This window comes from Vitis vinifera, chromosome 6 (assembly GCF_030704535.1).
Source record: "Vitis vinifera cultivar Pinot Noir 40024 chromosome 6, ASM3070453v1".
In the NCBI taxonomy this organism is placed as follows: Eukaryota; Viridiplantae; Streptophyta; class Magnoliopsida; order Vitales; family Vitaceae; genus Vitis; species Vitis vinifera.
In genome coordinates, this window is record NC_081810.1 from 7,371,004 (window position 1) to 7,392,595 (window position 21,592).

At 34.7% G+C, this 21,592-nt stretch overlaps 3 protein-coding genes across 4 annotated transcripts; all 3 read left to right on the plus strand.

Annotated features, from left to right (window-relative positions):
* The first annotated feature begins 87 nt into the window (after window positions 1–87).
* LOC100853312 (uncharacterized) lies at window positions 88–4,140 on the plus strand. The gene is made up of 6 exons (XM_003632084.4): window positions 88–607; window positions 702–1,294; window positions 2,093–2,282; window positions 2,394–2,458; window positions 3,114–3,324; window positions 3,789–4,140. Exons 1-6 carry the CDS (start codon window positions 515–517, stop codon window positions 4,029–4,031), a joined length of 1,395 nt encoding a protein of 464 aa, XP_003632132.1. The 5' UTR covers window positions 88–514; the 3' UTR covers window positions 4,032–4,140.
* Window positions 4,141–9,443: 5,303 nt separating this feature from the next.
* Window positions 9,444–10,894, plus strand: LOC100260451 (probable pyridoxal 5'-phosphate synthase subunit PDX1). Its single transcript, XM_002278355.4, has one exon. The coding sequence runs from the start codon at window positions 9,776–9,778 to the stop codon at window positions 10,703–10,705; it is 930 nt and encodes a 309-aa protein (XP_002278391.1). The 5' UTR covers window positions 9,444–9,775; the 3' UTR covers window positions 10,706–10,894.
* Window positions 10,895–17,200: 6,306 nt separating this feature from the next.
* On the plus strand, window positions 17,201–21,216 carry LOC100267383 (phosphoinositide phospholipase C 4). Of its 2 annotated transcripts, none has more exons than XM_002278803.5 (9): window positions 17,201–17,626; window positions 18,143–18,339; window positions 18,447–18,582; window positions 18,673–18,915; window positions 19,001–19,230; window positions 19,385–19,502; window positions 19,870–20,022; window positions 20,112–20,198; window positions 20,738–21,216. In XM_002278803.5, the coding sequence occupies exons 1-9, from the start codon at window positions 17,312–17,314 to the stop codon at window positions 21,029–21,031; spliced, it is 1,773 nt and encodes a 590-aa protein (XP_002278839.2). In that variant the 5' UTR covers window positions 17,201–17,311; the 3' UTR covers window positions 21,032–21,216. The 2 variants fall into 2 exon arrangements, with proteins under 2 accessions (XP_002278839.2, XP_010650899.1); XM_010652597.3 differs by having other exon boundaries at window positions 17,230–17,626; window positions 20,734–21,216.
* Window positions 21,217–21,592: the final 376 nt, after the last annotated feature.

Here is a 21,592-nt window from a genome sequence, read left to right on the forward strand (position 1 = left end):
ATTTTAAGAACCAAAAAAAAAAAAAAAATCATTTTGAAATGGGAGTGGATTGAACGTACTTTTGAGGAATCAAAAAGTTTTTCTTTCCAAAGTACAAAAAAAAAACATAATTTCACGTTTTACTAAAACTCATGTTTGAGATAGAATTTCAAAACATTTGATTTTTCTGTAGAAATTGAACTAATTATTAATTTTTAAAAAGAGCTTTATACTTGTTCAATCTTTAAAATCAAATATAGAAAGCGTTTGTGAAAAAAAAATTCAAAGTAAAATTTAGAAATAAAATACTCGAAATACTCTTAAATGTATTTATAATATCGATTTTTTTATTATTTTGTGAAAGCATTTTCAAGCATTTTTTTTTTGTAATTTTGGGGCATTCCAAGATTGTTGAGAAAGCTTTGGCAACCGATGCGTGTAAGCCTTCGGATCACAACGGTGGAACTCACCCTGGGAGACGATGGAGACGTGATCATCGATCAACCACCATCCCATTCATCAATCCTGCTCTGCAATGCCTATGCGAGCTGCTCCCTCCCTCCCCTTCCTGCGTCCATGCATCATTTTCTCGCCTTTCTTCTTCCTCATAATTCTCGTCATCTACCAGGTTCATCTCCCCATCTCTTTAATTACTTTTCTGATTAAGGCATTTCATCGAACATTTCACTTGTAATTTGACATTCTAATTCTTTGTCTCACAGGTAGATGACTTCGCCTCCCAAACCAAAACGGTGGTAGGCCACAACTTGAACCCCACGCCTTGGCATTTATTCCCACCCAATACCTTCACCGAGAAAACCAGATACGCCCGGGTTTCCAAAATCATACAATGCTCCTACCTCACATGTCGCCGCCGCAGCATCACCCCCACCACCACCAAAATACCAGAATGGCATACTCGGCAATCCTCTAATACAGTTGGGAAATGCCCCATGTTCTTCACACGGATTGATCATGATCTCCAGCCCTGGGTTCGTTCGGGTATATCTCTATCCAGTGTCATGGAGGCCCAGAAGTTTGCTGCATTTAGGGTTGTGATTGTTGGGGGCAAACTGTATGTGGATTTTTTCTACGCCTGTGTACAGAGTAGGGCGATGTTCACGGTTTGGGGTTTGTTGCAACTGCTCAGGAGGTATCCTGGGACGGTGCCTGATGTAGATTTAATGTTCGACTGCATGGACAAGCCTACCATTAGTCGCGAGGAGCATGGGTCAAAACCTTTGCCTCTGTTTCGGTATTGCACAACTATGGATCACTTTGATATTCCTTTTCCTGATTGGTCTTTCTGGGGTTGGTAAGAATTTCAAACACTTGATTCTTCTATCCTTATTCGGCTTTATAATTCCCGAAGTATGTATAACCTACTCTGCTGCTGGCTAGCTCCTGTTGTTTGCACTTGTTTTGGTTGGTTGTATAGTCACTCACAATGCAAATCACAGCAATTATCTTTGTTATGTTATATGTATAGTATTAGCTTATTTGATTTGGAAAATTAATGCACCGGAAGCATAAGTTTACACATTTGAAAGTCATGATGCTTGGTTTGTGTCTCCACTCTCTAAAATGGACCAAATCTATGGCAATAAGTTGAGCGCTCTAGGGCATTAATGGTTAGAATATGGTGCTTGATGTAAGGCATTGTGTTCCTCCATTGGTGGCACTACACAAGTGATCCTATTCTCCTAGATGATAATTCCATACAATGTTTAAGTTTAACTGTTTGTTTTTTACATATGTTGATATCTCCACTAATGATTCCATAATCTCTGCCTCACTGTTGGTTTAGTATAACCATTCACAACAGACTATGTCTTGATTTTGGTTCGTGCGGTGTGGATAAGAAGTTATGTGAAGGAAAAAATGAAAATAAAACATCTCCTTCCACCACGCCTCATGCGCTGGTCCTTTTGCTGTTTGTTGACTTGATTAGTGGGCTAATAGTTGAATGTTATTGCAATGGCAGTGATAAAATTGCTGGGATTAAATCTGTTTCATACCCTAAAGGTGTATGATATGATGATTCGATTTTACATTGGTTTTTTATGCCCAGGCATGACCTGATTTGTTGTTCTTGGAAGTGATTCTCCTGCAGGCCAGAGATTGATATAGGACCCTGGGATGAGGAGTTCATTGGCATTAAACAAGGTTCCCAGGTTCTAAATTGGACACAGAAGTTGAGTTATGCATACTGGAAAGGAAACCCTGATGTTCAGTCTCCTGTTCGTGTAGATTTACTGCAATGTAATAACTCTGACATAATTGGAGCACAAATTATGCGTCAGGTTTTGTGTGATTACCATTTGGACCTCTTTTTATCTAAAATATGGACCTATTGAGCTATGAAAGTATGATTTATCAATAAATTCTTTTTTTCCCCCACTTTTATATGATAGGATTGGGTGGAAGAAGCAAAAAATGGGTTTAAGGAGTCCAAACTATCAAACCAGTGCAATCATCGGTAAGTTACTTTTTCTGAATATGACTTCACGTGCAACTAGGATACCAACTTGGTTATAGCTGCTGTCTGGAGATTGCAAAATCTGATTAGCTGGTTGACTACATATTACAATGATGCAGAAATCGATATATAGATGTCTAAGTGAGAGATATTCTAATAGAAGGAAAAACCGTATTGAGAAGTTTTGAAACTCTAAACAATGGTTAGAGAAAAAAATTATCAATTTTATTGATTCCTTTTTTCCTTTTTTCCCTTTTTCCATTGAAGAAGTTTGATTGTCTGTCTTACTGCTTTTGGAACTTTATACCTACTAAGGTGCTAATATCATTAAATAACAGATAACCTACTAATACTAGTAGTTCACATTGAAGAAGTTTGATCATCCCTCTTACATTTCCTGCTGCATCTCTTCATTGGTTCCTTATGCTGCAAACAAATGGGCCTTGGATAAATCGTAAATATATAGCCAAACATTATGATCCCATCCATTTATCATATATGTAACTCATCATTTGAATAGCAAGACCCAGTTAAGGATATCCTTGGAGGGGCTTAAAGCTTCTCATTGTGTCTAAACCTTGAACTTCAGTATTTGTTAGTAAAATATCATTTGGGGAAGTGCCATCATCTTAATCATTTGCTTGAATTTTTGCAGGTATAAAATCTATGCTGAAGGCTATGCTTGGTCCGTGAGCTTGAAATATATCCTGTCATGTGGCTCTCTTGCCCTAATCATAGCCCCGCAATATGAAGAGTTCTTCAATCATGGTCTCATATCAATGACAAACTATTGGCCCATCTCTCGTCTTGATATATGCCCATCTATAAAGTTTGCTGTCTCTTGGGGTAATACACACCATTCAGAGGTATGGTTTCATCTGTTTCTACCACTCGTTTGCTCTTGTTTTTCAGTCTGCATTTTTTCCCCTAGAATTCCTACATGCTACAAAGTATTAGTTGGACAGGGTAGTTATCGGTTCTGTTCTTAGCTTGAGTTTGAATTTACGCTTTAAAATATATCCAACTGTTCACTTGGGTAAGAACATAAACCCATCTGAGCAATGGCTTCTATATTTCCTAGCTTCTAGAGGCTATGGTTTCTATAGTTTTCTGCATTTGAGATCAGAATATGCTAACAACATAGACAGTAACAGTAGTAACTAGTGGTAACAGAGGTTCTTCTTCATCTTTGTCTTCTTTGATATTTCCATTATTTACTCTGGCCACACATAACTATCTGCTCCATTGTTCTTGGAGATCAACAGGAGATCAATATTGATTATCCTTCAATAGTCTACTGAACTACTTCTAAAACCATTTCCTGAAACAGGCGAAGGCAATAGGAAAAAGCGGTCAGGACTTGATGGAGAGTATGAGCATGGCTCGGGTTTATGATTACATGTATCACCTCATCACAGAGTACTCAAAGCTCCTCCGGTTCAAGCCAGAGCCGCCACCATCCGCCCACGAAATTTGTGAAGAATCCCTGCTTTGCTTCGCAGACCCAACGCAAAGGCAGTGTCTGGAAAGATCAACCACGTACCCTTCACCAACCCCACCATGTACCCTCTAACAATCCATCATTGTGAGAGTTTGGGTGGTTCTGAGTGTAGAAGGATAAAATATAATTATTTTATAATTTACTGTATACTTAAGTTAAATATATAATTATAGAGGATAAACCAGCTGTCTTTTATTTAAATTAAGAAAATATATGATAATTGAAGAATTTAATCTTTTTAAATTTTCATAAGTATTATTTTAATTAAAAAATAATATTTTGAAGGGTAAAAATTATTATATATGATTTTCCAAATATCCTTAACTGCATATTGTAATTAAAAGATAATATTTTTGAATGGATCATAAAAATATGTGAAAAAGATTCATTCTAAAGTTTGTAACACGAGTCGGCGGAGAGAAAGCCATGTTTGGACAGTTTTATGTTTTTCAGAACAAAAAAGTGAAAAAACATGTTAAAACACATTTAGGAATAAAAAAAATACTGTTTTCTGTTTTATTTTTTAATAACACAAAATAGAGTGTTTTTAGAAAAAATCTTTTAGTTATTTGCTTTTGTTCTATAAGAGTTGTTTTAAAAAAATAATTATATAAATATGTAAAATGATTAAAAATAAGATACTAGATATAAAAATTATTTTTAAAAATATTAAAAATTGGTTAAAAACATTTTAGGTTTTTAAATGGACTTTTTTTTCTACAAAAATTGAAGAATAATTTTTGAAAATTGTCTCAAAAACTATTTTTTAGAATTAATTTTAAAAACGACTATCAAACATGCTGCAAAAGAGGCAAATAAAGGTCTATTTTTTATTACCAAATCTCTTTTTCAAAGTTAGCTACAAATTTTGAAATTACTTTGATAAAAAATTATATTATTTCTTGAACCTTTCGGGGGACAAAAAAGTGTAGCTATCACACCCAAAGACCCACTCTAAGGGCATGACAGTCATTTTATACCTCAAACCCGTAGGCTTAAAGTATAACCTGATCCAAACAATTATCTTGTAACTAGAAGTTACCAATTACCAAATACATGTTCAAAGTAACGGAACAAAATTCTAAAATCTTTAAAACTTAACTTTAAAACTAAACATCCATTAACCAAAATCCATTATCCAAATAAATTACAAACTCAAACAATTTAAGTGCTAACAAATACTTTCATAATCCCCAAATCTCAATTTCAAACTATCATAAAAAAAATTTAAAAGTTTGATATCCAAATAGCTTCCAAAAACCAAATAATCCAAATGAACATAAACTTATAAGCTAACAATGTCAAAAAATAACATCCTAAGCAAAATCTTAATGATGATCATTCCCCGACTTAGCCATTACTCCTCGCCCGAACTAAGGGTACTTGAAAAAATCTCAACAAAGGGGAATGAGCTCAAAGCCTAATAAGGAATATTAATACAATTTCATGAATCAAATAGTTTCAATCATACTTGCAAATAGGAGATTTAGTGTAAAATCATTTTCATAAGAACGTTTGAGTACAAATATGCTAATACATTTTAAGGTGTTTAACCAAACATTTTCCTATATATCAAATCATTTCATATCAATTTCAAATCAAATACATTTCAATTTGTTTTCACTCTGATTATCAAATAACAAATAATGTCCATTTAAGTAGGACTTTACAAATAGGTGGTTAACTTCAAATGTTCCTTTTAAGGTGGACGGAACCAAACACTACTAGTATTAGTAACCTCTAATCAAACCACTAAAGACTAAGGTCCAAATCAATTACATTTGCCACCACAAAAATATAAAGGTTAACTATTATATCCCGTTGATAAGAGTCAAAAAGTCAACTATTATATTCCGTTAACAAGGGTTAAACAAATCAGAGTAAAAATCTTTATTTTATTTAATACAACTTACAAAAGCAGAAAATCCTCAAGTATTTTAATATAAACAAAATAAATGTTATAACACATTTTCCATACAAAATATATTTGATCCATGCTTAAAAGCAAAATTAACCATTACACATTTCAAACAACATATATATTATTTTCTTTTGCAAAATCTGTATTAATTTCTCTTACTTCAAAAGAAGTCCTCAAAAACTTGGGAGAAAAATAATTTTGGAGAATATACTCTTCACCTAATAAAGTATAAGAGAAATAACCATTACTATTTATCTAAAATTATAGGTTTGACAATCCTAAAATTTTAGGTATTCAAATTAATGTTTTTAATTATGAAATATAATTTAATCTATTCATATTCTAAAAAATTTAATAAATTTTTAATTCATATAAAACTTAAATTTTATTTTCAATTTATTTATTAGGACACAACATAATTTAATTAAACTATAATTTATTCTACTAATTAAATTTTATACTACTTATTAACTTACACTCATCATTAGTATAATAATATTGATAACTTTTATTATCTTATTTTCAGTTTTTTTTTTTCACTAAACATACACTGTATCGCAACAATTTTCCATTATTACTAACATAATAATATATATATTAACCACCAAACACCATCCTTACACATCTTCCCTTGTTATTAATATTACTATATATATTTTTTTCTTTTTACCATTCTCCATATTCCACAATCAAGCACACATTTTTTTTTTCTTTTTTTTTTTTAATGAAACTTCCTCCAATGCACACGCGTTCTCCTTTTTTTTTTCCTAATATTTTTTAATCTCTTAACCCACATATAACAATATATTTATTTACTCATTTATTTATTTATTTATTTTAAATCATTACTTAGATTTATTCATCTAAGAAATTTTGAATTTTCCTATTTTCATCAATAAAACAATCTATATTCCTAATTTCAATACTTTGACCTAAAAGTTTTAAATAGGTTAACCCTAGCCTAAATGGAAACCTTCTAGAAAATCATTTTTATTCTTTCAAAAACTTAAGATTTCCCAATATCTAACAATAAAACCACAAATAATCCTAAATTTTCAATATTTTGATATTAAAATGAATTAAAAAAATAAACTAATTATAATCTAAATTAAAAAAAATTTCAAAAAATAACTAGCATGTGATCAGAACTAACTAATGAATATAATATATTAATTTAGGGTTAGAATCTTACCTAAACCGAATGAATAAGACTAAGGGTCTCCAAAAAGCCCGCGGCCCGTGGCCTGGCCTGAGCCCCGTAGGCCCAAGCCCGGCCAGGCCCAAGCCCGGTAGGCCCTAGCCCGGCCAGGCCCAAGCCCAGCCCGAGCCCATTTCTGGATGGGCCGGGCCATGGGCCCCAAATTAGGCCCGACGGGCCGGCTCGTAGGCTCGTCCATAGGCTCGCCCGTAGGCTCGCCACTTTAAAAAATATATATATATATTAAAAAAAAATTCAAGAAATAGAAAATGTTACATTAATAAAAATATTCATTGTTAACTATTTTATTCATTGAATGTATACATTACATTTGAAAATGTGGGAAAAGTTTACATTACTACAAAATAAATACATCCCAACTAGGTTGACACCTACTTATTTGTCAATCATTTGTACTTTTCAACCATAAAAATAAAAATAAAAATATGATATACATTTAGTAAAATATTTTAATCATTATCTCTTGGTGGTGATGGCGAATTAGTGAAATTGAAAGGTTATTTTTGCTCTTATTATATAATCAATCATTTCTTTACGACAATAAGATTCATCATAAGAAAATGTTTTTAAATTTCCACTTTCATCTTTACCTAATTGCATATAATTTCTAATATCTACATTATTTTTAGTTTTACAATTTTCAAGATGCATTTTTAAATGACTTGTACCTGCATTTGAGCCACTACTAAGAAGTTTGTTACAAATTTTACATTTTGCTTTTATTTCTTTTTTATTATTTTCTAAATTTATTTCTATTCTATCAAAAAAATTTCATATATTTAAAGTAAATTTTTTGCTATCACATGCATTAGATGAAGAACAAGAACCACTTGCCATAATTATAATTATTGATAAAATATTATGCTAAAAATAATAAATGTAAAATTAAAATGTAACAAATAAATAAAAGAAAAGGTGAAGTATGTTACTAAATTGGAGAACCGAAGCAGAAATTCCTTCAAATTTGAATTCTTTGAACTACCAATGCTTGTTTTTCACCACCAATAATATTGAATAATTTGAGATAAAATGCAATAATCGGAAATATTGTGGAATGGGAGAGAGCTTAAGAGTTGAGAGAATAGAAAAAAATTGAGGGTATTTAATATTTATAGGGATTTAAATATTAGGATTTAATTTTTTTAAAAAAAAAAATTTCAAGACCGTTCAACGATTATATATTTGAAATTGAATTATGAGTGGCATGTTCAACGGTCATGTAACCGTTGAACAACCAACTCACTTTTATTTTTTTTCAAAAATCATACAACATTTCTAATATATATATAATTAATGCAAAATAGTTATATAAAAGAGGGCCAGCTCAGTTAGTGGCTAGCTCCCTTATGGTTCCATAAGGGAAGGGGCGAACCCCTTCCCTTCAAAATTAAAAATTATTTTAATTTTTATCCCGTCCTGCTCGTCGGCCGCCCAGCCTGGCCCGCCAAGCCTGCCCAACTTGAGAGCCCACGGGTCGGGCCACGGGCCTTAGATATATCAAGGGCCCGGCCCGGCCCTGCCCGTTGACCAGTCAACGGGCTCAATGGCCTGCCCCGGGTTAGGCCATGGGCCTTACTCTTTTGGGCTGGGCAGCCCGACCCGACCCGTTGGAGACCCTTAAATAAGACAAGAGGAAAAGTCCAATTTATACCTAAAATTTTTAATTGTAAAAGGACTCTTTCACCCTTAATGAATTTAATAAATTACTTAATTACTTTATAAATTACTAACTTACCCCTACGTTAACTTTTGAGGTGTTACAACATACCAATAAATTACAAGGCACATTCATATCAAGAATATGCATTTGATTGGTATGTAAATCTTGAAGTCGCTTCTACGGAAAGTTGAAAGTAAGTGGAAATAGAATTTCTTAATGACTCTTATTTATTGTATGGTCGGTGTATTTGAACTTAATAATATTAAATTATGAAAATAATAATAATAATTAGTCATTTTGGATTCTAAGAATGTATTGACAACTCCTAATCTGAAATCAAACTTTTTTGAACCCTCAATCACTCGAGGGAAAGGAGCAAAGGCCAAAATGAAGTTGTACTCTACATATTTTAGGATAAAAATGTGTGGTGGGTTTGGGCTTCAGTCAGAGCCAGTCATGAATTGTGTGGAAAAGTTAAAGGAACAAGAGATAGGAAACGAGCGGCTTTCTTCACCCATCCACTCAAATTAACCATTTATATATTAATATATTAAAAAAAAAATAGCCTTTTTATTAAATAATAATGATAATAACGATGTGGGCGGCAAATCTAAAGATTATGACGCCCCACGTGTACTCATATTCCATTGTTTTATTTATTTATGAATATAATATTATTACAAAGGTTTTGTGGCAGATATGCAGACGGCAAATTTCCCTGGGTTGGTGCACTTGGAGATTGGGACGAGAAATTTGGAATATTTTAGTCCACCAATTTGGATTGATGAGAGAAATGTGTGACGAGGATCCTGGCGTCAAAAAACAAAAAATAAAAAAAAATTGACGGTCAAGAGGGTCAGCCTCACTGTACTAACTCCTCTCGCCTCACCATCTTTTTAGAATACATTCTCTTTTTGTGAATCCAAATAAATTTAGGGTTAGGGTTTGTGAATCTCACGCCCTTTCATCTTCTGATTTTCCAGTTCTCTGCTTCTTCTTCTTTCTACTACTTCGAGATGGCAGGCAGTGGAGTTGTTACAGTGTACGGCAATGGTGCTATTACTGAGACCAAGAAATCACCTTTCTCTGTCAAGGTGGGTCTGGCCCAGATGCTGCGCGGCGGCGTTATCATGGACGTTGTCAACGCCGAGCAAGCGCGCATCGCGGAGGAGGCCGGGGCCTGTGCCGTCATGGCTCTGGAGCGGGTTCCCGCCGACATCCGCGCCCAAGGCGGCGTCGCTCGGATGAGCGACCCGAGCCTCATCAAGGAGATCAAGCAGGCGGTGACTATTCCGGTGATGGCCAAGGCTCGTATCGGTCATTTCGTGGAGGCTCAGATCTTGGAGGCCATCGGCATCGATTATGTTGATGAGAGCGAGGTTCTCACTGTCGCCGACGAGGACAACCACATCAACAAGCATAATTTCAGGATCCCCTTCGTCTGCGGCTGCCGGAACCTCGGGGAAGCCCTTCGCCGGATTCGGGAGGGCGCGGCGATGATTCGTACCAAGGGGGAGGCCGGGACAGGCAACATCGTGGAAGCGGTAAGGCACGTGAGGTCGGTGATGGGGGAGATTAGGGTGCTGAGGAACATGGATGACGATGAGGTCTTCACCTACGCCAAGAAGCTTTCTGCGCCCTATGATTTGGTGATGCAGACGAAGCAATTGGGGAGGCTGCCCGTAGTGCATTTCGCCGCCGGCGGTGTCGCTACTCCGGCTGACGCCGCGCTGATGATGCAGTTGGGTTGTGATGGAGTTTTCGTGGGTTCTGGGGTGTTCAAAAGCGGCGACCCCGCCCGACGAGCGAGGGCTATTGTGCAGGCCGTGACGCATTACAGTGACCCAGATGTGCTTGCGGAGGTGAGCTGTGGATTGGGTGAGGCAATGGTGGGTATCAATCTCAATGACGACAAGGTTGAAAGGTATGCGAATCGGTCAGAGTAAGCATCAACAGCAATTGGATATGGATGCAAATGCTTGTAGGTGACGCAGATAGGTCACTCTTGGAACAATACAGTATATTTGCTTCATTGGTTGTTTCCTTAGCTCTTAAAACATTATAGGGTTCTTATGAATTTCACCTCTGTTTCAGTTTCAAAATAGACTACAGAGAAATAAATTTGTTATTTTTAATTCTGAAGTTCTTTTGACATTTATTTATTGCACCATGTTCCAGTGTAAGTACCACAATCTGTGTTTGTGATTCTTGTGTGCAATGATCCATATTCTTGTTATTGGTATACTCCTTGTTATGGAAGGTATAGAAGCTGTTGAGGTGAACCCTTTTGAATTAGCTGTTCAGACTCTCTTACACCATTTCTCTGATTGGTATGTGGATGCTTTGTTTGCTGAATTTTACTTGGGTTCTGTTTATGCATCCTGTCCTTGTGATCGACTTCTAAATTTTTGGCTTTGGTCCATGGATATCCATCCTTTTAAACTCTCTGATGATCTGGCTGTAGTGAGACTGCATGTGCCTATATTTTCATATATAATCTATGGAATGTTTCTTGGATTCTGTTTGATGGGTTTAACGAACAGGGTTAGAAGCTGCCCTGTTTATGGGTATGGTTTCTATTCCATCATTGTAAAGTTCACAGTGATGCACTGTTGTTGGATTTGTTTTGTTGCTTTTGTAGTCATCATCTAAGTGTTGACGTGTACATAGAGAGAAAAACCAAGGCTGCTTGGCAGTTAATATGCCACACATTTAGTGGATCCTTCTAGGAGATTGCTTTCTCAATAGATCAGGATGAATTTTGAGGTTTTAAATTCAAGATTCTCTAAGCTTCGACCTTTTTCATTTTGGCTGGCTAAAAGGGTGGGTTCTTTAAATCTTTTCTTGGGACCATAGATTTCTTGTCAAAGGGTTACTTTATCTGGTGTTGTCCTCTCTTTCCCCTCCACACAAATCTCTCTATAATTTTTGGGATAATATAACATAGTATCAAATTATTCAACAAAATGTCTATTGGATCTCCATGTTTGGGGACAACCCATGGCACTGTTCCTCTGGAACATTACTGTGGCTGATTTATGCTCAGGATTCAAGCTGGTGGCTTGGTTGATTTATCAAACATTCTACACAATAGTTTGAATTCATCAAATTGATCCATAATTCAATGAGATGTTGCTAAAAAAAGAGGGGGAAAACTGAGATCTCAAGGGGAACTTGGAACATCTGAAGTTGGTTCAGATTAAGATCGGGTTGGTCCTACTTCATCCCAATTAGGGGTCTCCAATGGGCGGGGCGGGCCGTAAATGGGAGGCCCGCGGCACAGCTCGGGCCAGGCCTATGGGCCCGTTGACTGGTCAACGGGCCGGGCCGGGCCATGCTAAAATGCTAGGCCTGTGGCCCCGCCTATGAGCCCGCGGGCTGGGCCGGTGGGCTTTTTTAAATAAGCCAAAATGGCTTTCAAAAAAGGGAAGGGAGGGGAGGGGGTTCGAACCCCCTCCCCTCATGTTTAAATTTTAAGGTTCTAACCAATTGAGCCACATTCCTTTTATGCTTATTAATTGAATATTTTTTTTAATACTTTTTATTTTTGTAGTTTTTTTTTAAAGGGGTGGGCCTATAGGCGGGCCTACGGGCCTAAATTTAGGCCCGTGGCCTGGCCCGCCCATAAACGGGCTCGGGCCGGGCCTAAAGCGGGCCGCGGGCTTTTTGGAGACCCTTAATCCCAATCCCCAACATTATATGATGCAAACATATTGTTATGTTATGTTTTATGGTGTTTCACTTATGTCATATGCATTCTTGTGCCAAAACAATATTTTAATTTGAGAAAATTTAAAAGAAAAATATCAAAATATATGCAAGGATTCATTAAATTCATTCAGCTGGCTCTCAACCTCGATATGTTTGAGAAAACTCAGAATTAGGACCAGCCATTTGAGTTTGGGTGTGTATTTGAGGCCCATCAAAGTAGGGGACATATTTAAGATTTTTTTATAGTTGCTACATTAATAGACTCAAGTTGCTTTTAAAATGTTAATAGACTATTCATGTGTGTACTCTAGAAACCGGCTCTCCTACTGCCTCCGCAATACCACTACTTTGATGCTAACGATCACAAGCATGAAATTTAACCATCATATTGTGCGACGTGTAGAGAAAAACCAAGATTCTGAGTTAAAGCGAAAGTCTAGAAAGGAACACACTTATATGGGCATCAACACTACCCACATTATAGGATTTAACCCACTAACCTCACACACATCTAAGTAGTGTTTCATCTCATATCCTCAATTATCGTCATCTATCAAGTAATTGCATTGCGTAATTTTACTAATGCCACTTGTATCATGTTCAACAATCTACTCTCTTAGTTATACCATCTCTATATATCACATGTCTTACCTTTGCAGAGATTTACTTGCTTTGTGAGTTTTGGGTTAAAATGTTCCATTTATATAACAAAAAAATATTGGATCTAACCACTTTATGAAGTTTATGTTTAAATTAGTCTCTTTGGTGCGAGCCACGTCATATAAATATATATGTTTTTAAATTTTATTTAAAGCCTCAATTGTCAATTGAGCCTTGAGTTAATTTTTTTTTCTTTAAAATTTAATTAAAAACTATTAAATTATAATTTATTATTGAAATTAAAAATATATACTTTAATAATAAATTATTTATATTTAAGCTTAAGAATCTAGTATTACTTCAACAAACATAAATTGATAAATAGAAAATATTATAAATTAATATTTTATTTATTAATAATCTTAAAATAATAAATTTATATAACATATAAATAAGATATAAAATTATATAATTTATTAATTTAAGATATTTAATTTATTGTTTTTTAAGATTTTAATTTATTCATATTATGATAAATTTATCTTTATCGAAATAATAGTATACTCCTAATCCATAGTTGCCAATTGAGGCTTCAGTTAATATTTTTTTTTCTACTTTCAAATTTAATTAAAAACTATTAAATTACAATTTATTGAAATTAAAAATATATACTTTAATAATAAATTATTTATATTTAAACTTAAAAATATAGTATTACTTCAATAAACATAAATTGATAAATATAATACAATAAATTAATAATCTTAAAATAATAAAATTATACGACATACAAGTAAGCTATAAAATTTTATAATTTATTAATTTAAGATATTTAATTTTTCATTTTTTAAGATATTAATTTATTTGTATTATAACAAATTTATCTTTATCAAAATAATAGTATACTCTTAAGTTTCCATATATAGATTTTTTGACAAAATTAGTTAATAAAATTAATTAGAAAAAGTCTACTTCAAAATATAATATAATTTTTAGTAGTTTCATCAAAGTCATAAAAACTACCCACTAAACATTTATATGCTAGGAATATATATATATATATATATATATATATATATATAATCTCATATGCCTCCATAAATTTGATATAATACAAATAAATTAATATCTTAAATGAATAAATTATACAATTTTATATCTTATTTATATGTTATATAAATTTATTATTTTAAGATTATTAATTTATTAATAAATAAAATATTCATTTATAATATCTTTTATCTATCAATTTATATTTATTGAAATAATACTAGATTCTTAAGCTTAAATATAAATAATTTATTATTAAAATATTTTTTTTTAATTTTAATAATAAATTATAATTTAATAGTTTTTAATTAAATTTTAAAGTAATAAATAAATAAATAATTGAAACCTCAGTTGACAATTGAAGCTTTAGTTCAAAAAATGAAGTCTTAGTTGTCAATTGAAGTCTTAGTTAAAAAATAAAGTTTCAATTGATAACTACGATTTCGGTTCAAAAACTGAAATATCAATTAGTAACTATGGTTTCAATTCAAAAATGAAGCTTCAATTTCTAATTGAAGCTTTAACTAAAATTTTGACAAAAAATATATATTTTTATGACATGACTCTTAGGTGGCACCAAAGAGGTCAATATGAACATAAGTTTCATAAAATGATTAGATTTATTTTATTTTATTTTCGTATATATGGCCATTTTGACCCAAAAACTCCACGATTTGTACCATTTGTTTAGTAAACATATCGGACTATGTCTTACAACATCCCATGCTAAGTGTCATCTCCTTGATGTGCTAACACCCCCACTTGGGGCTCCCTTAATGGGGAGGTGCCACACTCTTACACCTTTAATTGTTGTGCTTTTAGTGTCCCACAACCTCTATCATTGAGGTATGTATAGATGATTCATATTTGTCAATCCCTCTCTTAGTCCACATGTGTGCTACAATGTAGCCTTTGTGTTAAGTCCTCTTCTCAACTCATGGCCTACATTTGTTATATTGTCGGGTCATACATCCTGACCTTATTGATTCCTTCCATTTGAGATGCACCGCATGACATTGTTCCCCTAGGTTATACCAAACCCGTGGCATTGTGCCTATTCATGCGTATTAGAAAAGCTCACCATCACATCCTGCTCATATTCAAGGCTCCATGCCGTGCCTTTGGAGTGACATAGTCATTGCATGTGCATTCTATTATATACCCTTGTAGAGAGTCGTCCCCCCTTCCATAAATGTAATAAATTTTCTTTAATTATAAAAAACCTCGGAAAATATTCCACCACTTAGAAACTCCTCCAGGCTTTTGACACTTGAATTTTTGCCAAGTTGACCACCCCATAATGCCTAGTGTGTGCATTGCCACACTCAAAAAGTCACCATCTAACACTTGTAGCCCTTGTCCCCTTGCAAGTATTTCTCTTGTTACCTTGTCTTCAACATTACATGACATGTTGCCCTACATGTCATAGACATTTACAGATCTAAGATACTATCATATCATATATGGTTTCAATCCTATATCAACATGGTCAAGTTGTTGAAGTCACCTTTTAAATGTAATCAAGTTACTATTAAAATGTGATGAGACAAATTTTCAAATTTCCTCTAAGTTTGAAGATTGCTCTATCAATGTGATGTGGGAATGTAGAAGAACCTATTGTTATGAATGTTGATGGATAAAAATAAATAGTAATGGTAATAAGGAAAAATTAAAAGAAAAATAAAAAATTCAGTTCTATGACTGCTTTGCCACCGGTTGCAGCTTTGTCTTTTTATATAAATCGACCCTCAAGTCAATGTATGGTAAGTAATACTATTCATCCTGTTTGGATTTCAAAGACTCTCTTGACTGGTGTTATGATCTATCTCCACGCCCACAAGGCCTCTACGGTTGGGCTGGGCTCCCCTGGCTTGAGTTTGGATGGGTTTGGCCCTACCCTTTTTTTGTAAAGACAGCAGGTTAATTTTAAGCATAAATTTAAAGTTTTTTATTTTTTATTTTTTTTACAAAGTGTTTTTATAATAATTGAAAATATAGAGAATATTTAGGAGCTTTTACATTACATACAAGTGGACAACATCTTCATAAAAAAATAAGTTAAAGTTGCTTTTTATACTTGAGTTCTTAAATATAATTTTAGTCTTAAAAATAATTGAAAATTATTTTTAAAAGTCATTTTCAAATATTAGTTTTTTATAACAGTTTTTGAAAATGATGTGAAATATTGCTATACGACTTGTTGGATTCCTCGCTCATAAGACTTGTTGAAGTTGTTTAACTCATTGTTGTATGTAGAAAAGATTTTGACACTATTCAAGATATTGGGATTGGGCTTGCCAATCAATTTATGTAACCTCTTGAGTACGATCAATGTTGTTTCAAACCTTATTTACTTCTAATGAAAAAATAAATTCAATAAGGATTTGGTTCGTGGATGTGAACACATTATGCATATTCGTTTTTTTTCTATGTTAAGTGGATTTGTTTTTGTGTAATTATCTACTTCTAATGAAAAAATAAATTCAATAAGGATTTGGTTCGGGGATGTGCACACATTATGCATATTCATTTTTTTTTCTATATTAAGTGGATTTGTTTTTGTGTAATTATCGTGAAAATATTATAAACAACATAAATATTTTCTTAATATCACGTGTGTCACGTTATGGTGGACTAAAGTAGTTGTTCTATAATATTAATACCACTTAATTAAGAATTAAAATTAGAGAAATTATAAAGCATAAAAATGGCACATGTACCACACCATCCTGCCCATGAAATGAGAATATGTCCTCTTCCCATTTGCTTTCCCATTTTGTTATTCATCTGTCCAATTCAGAACCATGTCCCCACATTTTTTTTTTCTATGATATCAAAAGCATTTAGTGCTAAAATAAAACTATTTAAAAAAAGGTTGATTAATTTTATAAATTGGATTCTCTCTCCAACGGTGATCCCACAAACACAATGAATTCAACGGTGATGCTTTGAAGAATCAATCAACATTTATTCCAAGAATCAATTCCTTTTTCGCAACGGTCTAAAAATTCTCAAAATTAATAAAAAAAAAATGTTGAAATATTTTTAAATAATATACACTTTTTTTTTCCTCACCTCTTTATATAAGGATTTTGATATGAAAAAAAGATCAACTGAAAAAGGCGCCAACGCAAAGCATTCAACAAAAGCAAGACTTGGGAAAAGTAGACTCTGAGTCTGACAGAGAGAGAATGGGGAGTTACAGCGTGTGTATCTGCTTCAAGCGGAAGTTCAGATTGACGGAGGCGGAGCCGCCGACCGACGTCAAGGAGGCGTTCAGGAGGTACACGGAAGGTGGGACTCACATGACGGCGGAGCAGCTGCTGCGGTTCTTGGTGGAGGGCCAAAACGACGTCGCTGCCACCATCTCTGATGCTGAGCGGATCCTGGAGCTGGTTCTCCACAGGAGGCATCATGTTACCAAGTTCGCCAGGACCACTCTCACCCTTGATGATTTTCACCATTTTCTGTTTTCAACTGATCTCAATGGCCCCATTGGGTCTCAGGTTGGTGGGCTGTGTTTGGTTGCCTAGAAAACTGAGGAAAGGAGAGAAAAAAACGCTTTGAATCTTTATATGCTTTGTTTTTGGTTACTAAAGGTGAAAAGATGGGAAGACCCTTCTCTATGAAGCTAAGAGTTGTCTAGTTCACTGGTCACCGATAATATTTAAGTTTATGATTTTAATTATTTCTTTCCCTCATTTTCTTGGTGGGCAAACAGATTTATATTTCTTTCCAGAAGTTGAATGAATTAGAAGTTAAGATAAAAGAGAAAAATAGGTTTATTTTAAGTAATTGAGAAGTGGGTGTGCTTCTATCCTTTCCCCCCCCCCCCCCCCTCATGCAATTATACCACTAGTCAATTCCAGACCTTTATTCTCCTCGATTTCTTGTACTTCTCTTAATTAATTAGTCGATTTTAATCTAGATAGAACTTGGAGAGATAGAGATGCAGACCAAGCTGGATTTACATTTTTTTTTCAGGACTCTTGATTTGATACTGAATGTATATGCCATTTCAGGTCCATCAAGACATGAGTGCTCCTCTCTCCCACTATTTTATATATACAGGCCACAATTCGTACCTAACTGGAAACCAACTCAACAGCAATTGCAGCGATGTCCCGATCGTGAAGGCGTTGAAGAGAGGTGTGCGAATGGTAGAGCTTGATTTATGGCCAGGTTCCACCAAAGAAAATGTTCATGTTCTTCATGGAAGGTCTGCAAATTAATGGAGTCCAATGTTGTTGGATTGTAGCATTGAATTATCCTTTGATTCAATGTGAAGTGCTTGATTCTTCTGTTTTTTTTTTCTTTTGTTTCTAGGACCCTGACAACCCCTGTGGAGCTGATTAAATGTTTGAAATCCATTAAAGAGCATGCCTTTTCTGCTTCTCCCTATCCGGTCATAATAACTCTTGAAGACCACCTCACCCCTGACCTCCAAGCTAAAGTAGCGCAGGTGGTTTTTCGTCTACTTCTTGAATTTCAACCATAGTTTTGGGTTGGGATCAAATTTTGATGGTTATTTTTTTTCTTTCATTTTTTTTAGATGATTTCTCAAACATTTGGGGATATGCTGTTTTACCCCAAATCAGAATCCTTACCAGAATTCCCTTCCCCTGAAGAACTGAAATATCGGGTCATAATTTCAACCAAACCCCCAAAAGAGTATCTTGAAGCTAAAAGCTCTGAGGATAAGGTAAACAACTCTCAGAAAGGAAAGGACTCTGATGAAGATGTATCGATGAAGGTGCCACCAGACCTTACAGTTGACCATGAAAGCAATGATAAGGTATATATGCTGTGAAGAAAATTTCATCTTAAACAATGTTACCCACTTGGGGATTTACTTCAAGCTTTGGTCTATTGGCTTGCAGAGTGATAGCGGAAGGAGCGAAGGCAGCAGTGAGAATGATGAATCAAATGATGAATGTGATCGCCCGTTAGAGGCACCTGCATACAAGCATCTGATTGCTATTCATGCTGCAAAGCCGAGTGGTGGATTGAAGGCTTCGCTAAAAGTTGAACCTAACAAAGTTAGTCGACTTAGTTTGAATGAACAAGCGTTTGGAAAGGCTATTGCATATCATAGAAGAGATGTAGTTAGGTATATTTCAATATCAATATCAATTTCCATCACACGAGCTACAAAGCAAATCCATAATGCATGAAAAAAAAAATCAAAATTTAATGCTTTTGCTTCTAGCGCTTGTGGTTTTGGCTAACTAACAAGCTCCAATGCTTGGTGTCTCTATTTCTAGATTCACCCAGAAGAATCTTCTGAGGGTATACCCTAAGGCTACTCGGTTTAACTCCTCGAATTACAAGCCATTGATTGGTTGGATGCATGGAGTTCAACTGCTTGCATTTAATATGCAGGTTTGGCTCTGTGTGCTTCTCTCAAATTGCCACAATTGAAACATAATCTATATGCTCTCTGCTGAAAACTTTTTTTTTTTGTATCCTTCTGTCTATTGTTTATTCATATCATCACTTCATTTAGTACTTACATTTCATAGTCTTATAAGAAGATTTTTCACTAAGAGAATTAGTAGAGGTACTGATGTTCATTTTCAATAGGATAACTTTCTGAATTGCAAAAGATTAATGAAATCAAGAGCGGAAACTTGTAGGTTATTGCTTGCTGAATTGAACAGTCTACAACATTTTTATCTTAGAAGAAAGGGTTTCTAGTAGATCATTTAGTTTCGAGACCATTATTTACATAACTTTGTTCTAATGGCAGGGACATGGCAGATCTCTTTGGTTAATGCACGGGATGTTCAGAGCCAATGGGGGGTGCGGTTATGTGAAAAAACCCGATTTTCTATTGAATGTAAGTCCACACAATCAAGTGTTTGATCCTAAAGCAAAACTGCCAGTGAAGAAAACTTTGAAGGTGGGCATATGCTGTTAAACCAAAAGTGGTTCACTCCTAGCCTTCTTCTTCTTCTCCTAAATCAGCTCTGTCCTTTTCTTACTTGACAGGTGAGAGTATACTTGGGAGATGGATGGAATTTTGATTTTAAGAAAACACACTTTGATTTCTACTCCCCACCAGACTTCTACACCCGAGTAAGTTGGCATGCATCAGAATCGTTTACCATGTTTCCCCAATTGTTTTTAAAAACAGTTTCTGTTCTAAAGAGCAAAAAATGGTTTTCCATCTTTTTAGAATAAATTTGAGATGTCTTCAAGTGTTTTCTTATAGCGTTTTGAGAAACAATTGAAAACATGAAGCATATGTAGGCCGAAAATATTGCAGTATGCATAAGAACATAGTGTCTTCACTCTTCACCTCCACCCAGAATAGGCCAACAAAACTATTTTTGAGAAGCAAGTTCCAAAAATGTAAAACAGCATAGAATTGCTTCTAAAAACTGATTTTTGAAACCCGTCTTCTAGAACATTGCCAAACAAATCCCTAACCTCCTGCTTGCCATTATAACAACACCAAGTTACTCGAATCAAACGTTAAAAATACTGAATTGGTTGTATGAAATGTTGCGGAAAGTGTAAAGAAAAGTTCAACAAAGCCCACACTCTAACAACCAAGAACAGACTTATGATGAAACCTTCCTGCATAGTCTTACTGGGTGTGGTCTGTAAGGCAGGTTGGCATAGCAGGAGCAGCAGCGGACAAGACGATGAAGGAGACTAAGAAAAAACAAAACAATTGGAAACCCGTTTGGAACGAAGAATTTACATTTCCATTGACAGTTCCAGAGCTGGCATTGCTTAGAATTGAAGTGTATGAATACAATATGCCTGAGAAGGATATGTTTGCCGGCCAAACATGCTTGCCCGTCTGGGAACTGAGACAAGGGATCCGAGCAGTCCCCCTCTTTAACCGCAAAGGAGAAATGTACAGCTCCGTAAGGCTTCTCATGAGTTTTCAGTTTGTATGAGCTTCTGGGTTTTTTTGGCCACATTCCCTTTCCATGTATTAGCCTTTTTTATTCTATTTGCCCCATTATTATTACTGCCACGTATAGTTAGTTTGACATTGATTTATCCCGGGAGCTCAAGTTTTGAATATGATAGTAATTTAACATGATATGAGAGCTTTAAATGCTAAAGATATGTTCACTTTTGTTCGGTTTGTATGAGCTACAAAGGTCGGAGATGTCGATGTCCATACCATTATTATGTAATATTTGCTCTTTTCCCTTAATCAACATGAAATATCACAATCACCCTTGGAAGAGAATAGTCCGAGAACCCATCATGGAGGACCATAAATATTCGTGTTGACTCTTGCCTTAGCACAAACCACCCCGCATTGGATATAACGTGGGGCGGCCGTGTTAGTCTCTAATGAAGAACATTCGTTTCTATATTGAAAAGAACATATAAGACAACGAGAGGTGGAAAAAAAAACCATAATGCCAGTACAATGAGCAAAAAGGGAGCAATGAGCCTGGATAAAACATAAGCAGGAGCATTATTCCATTGAATGGAATGCCTTT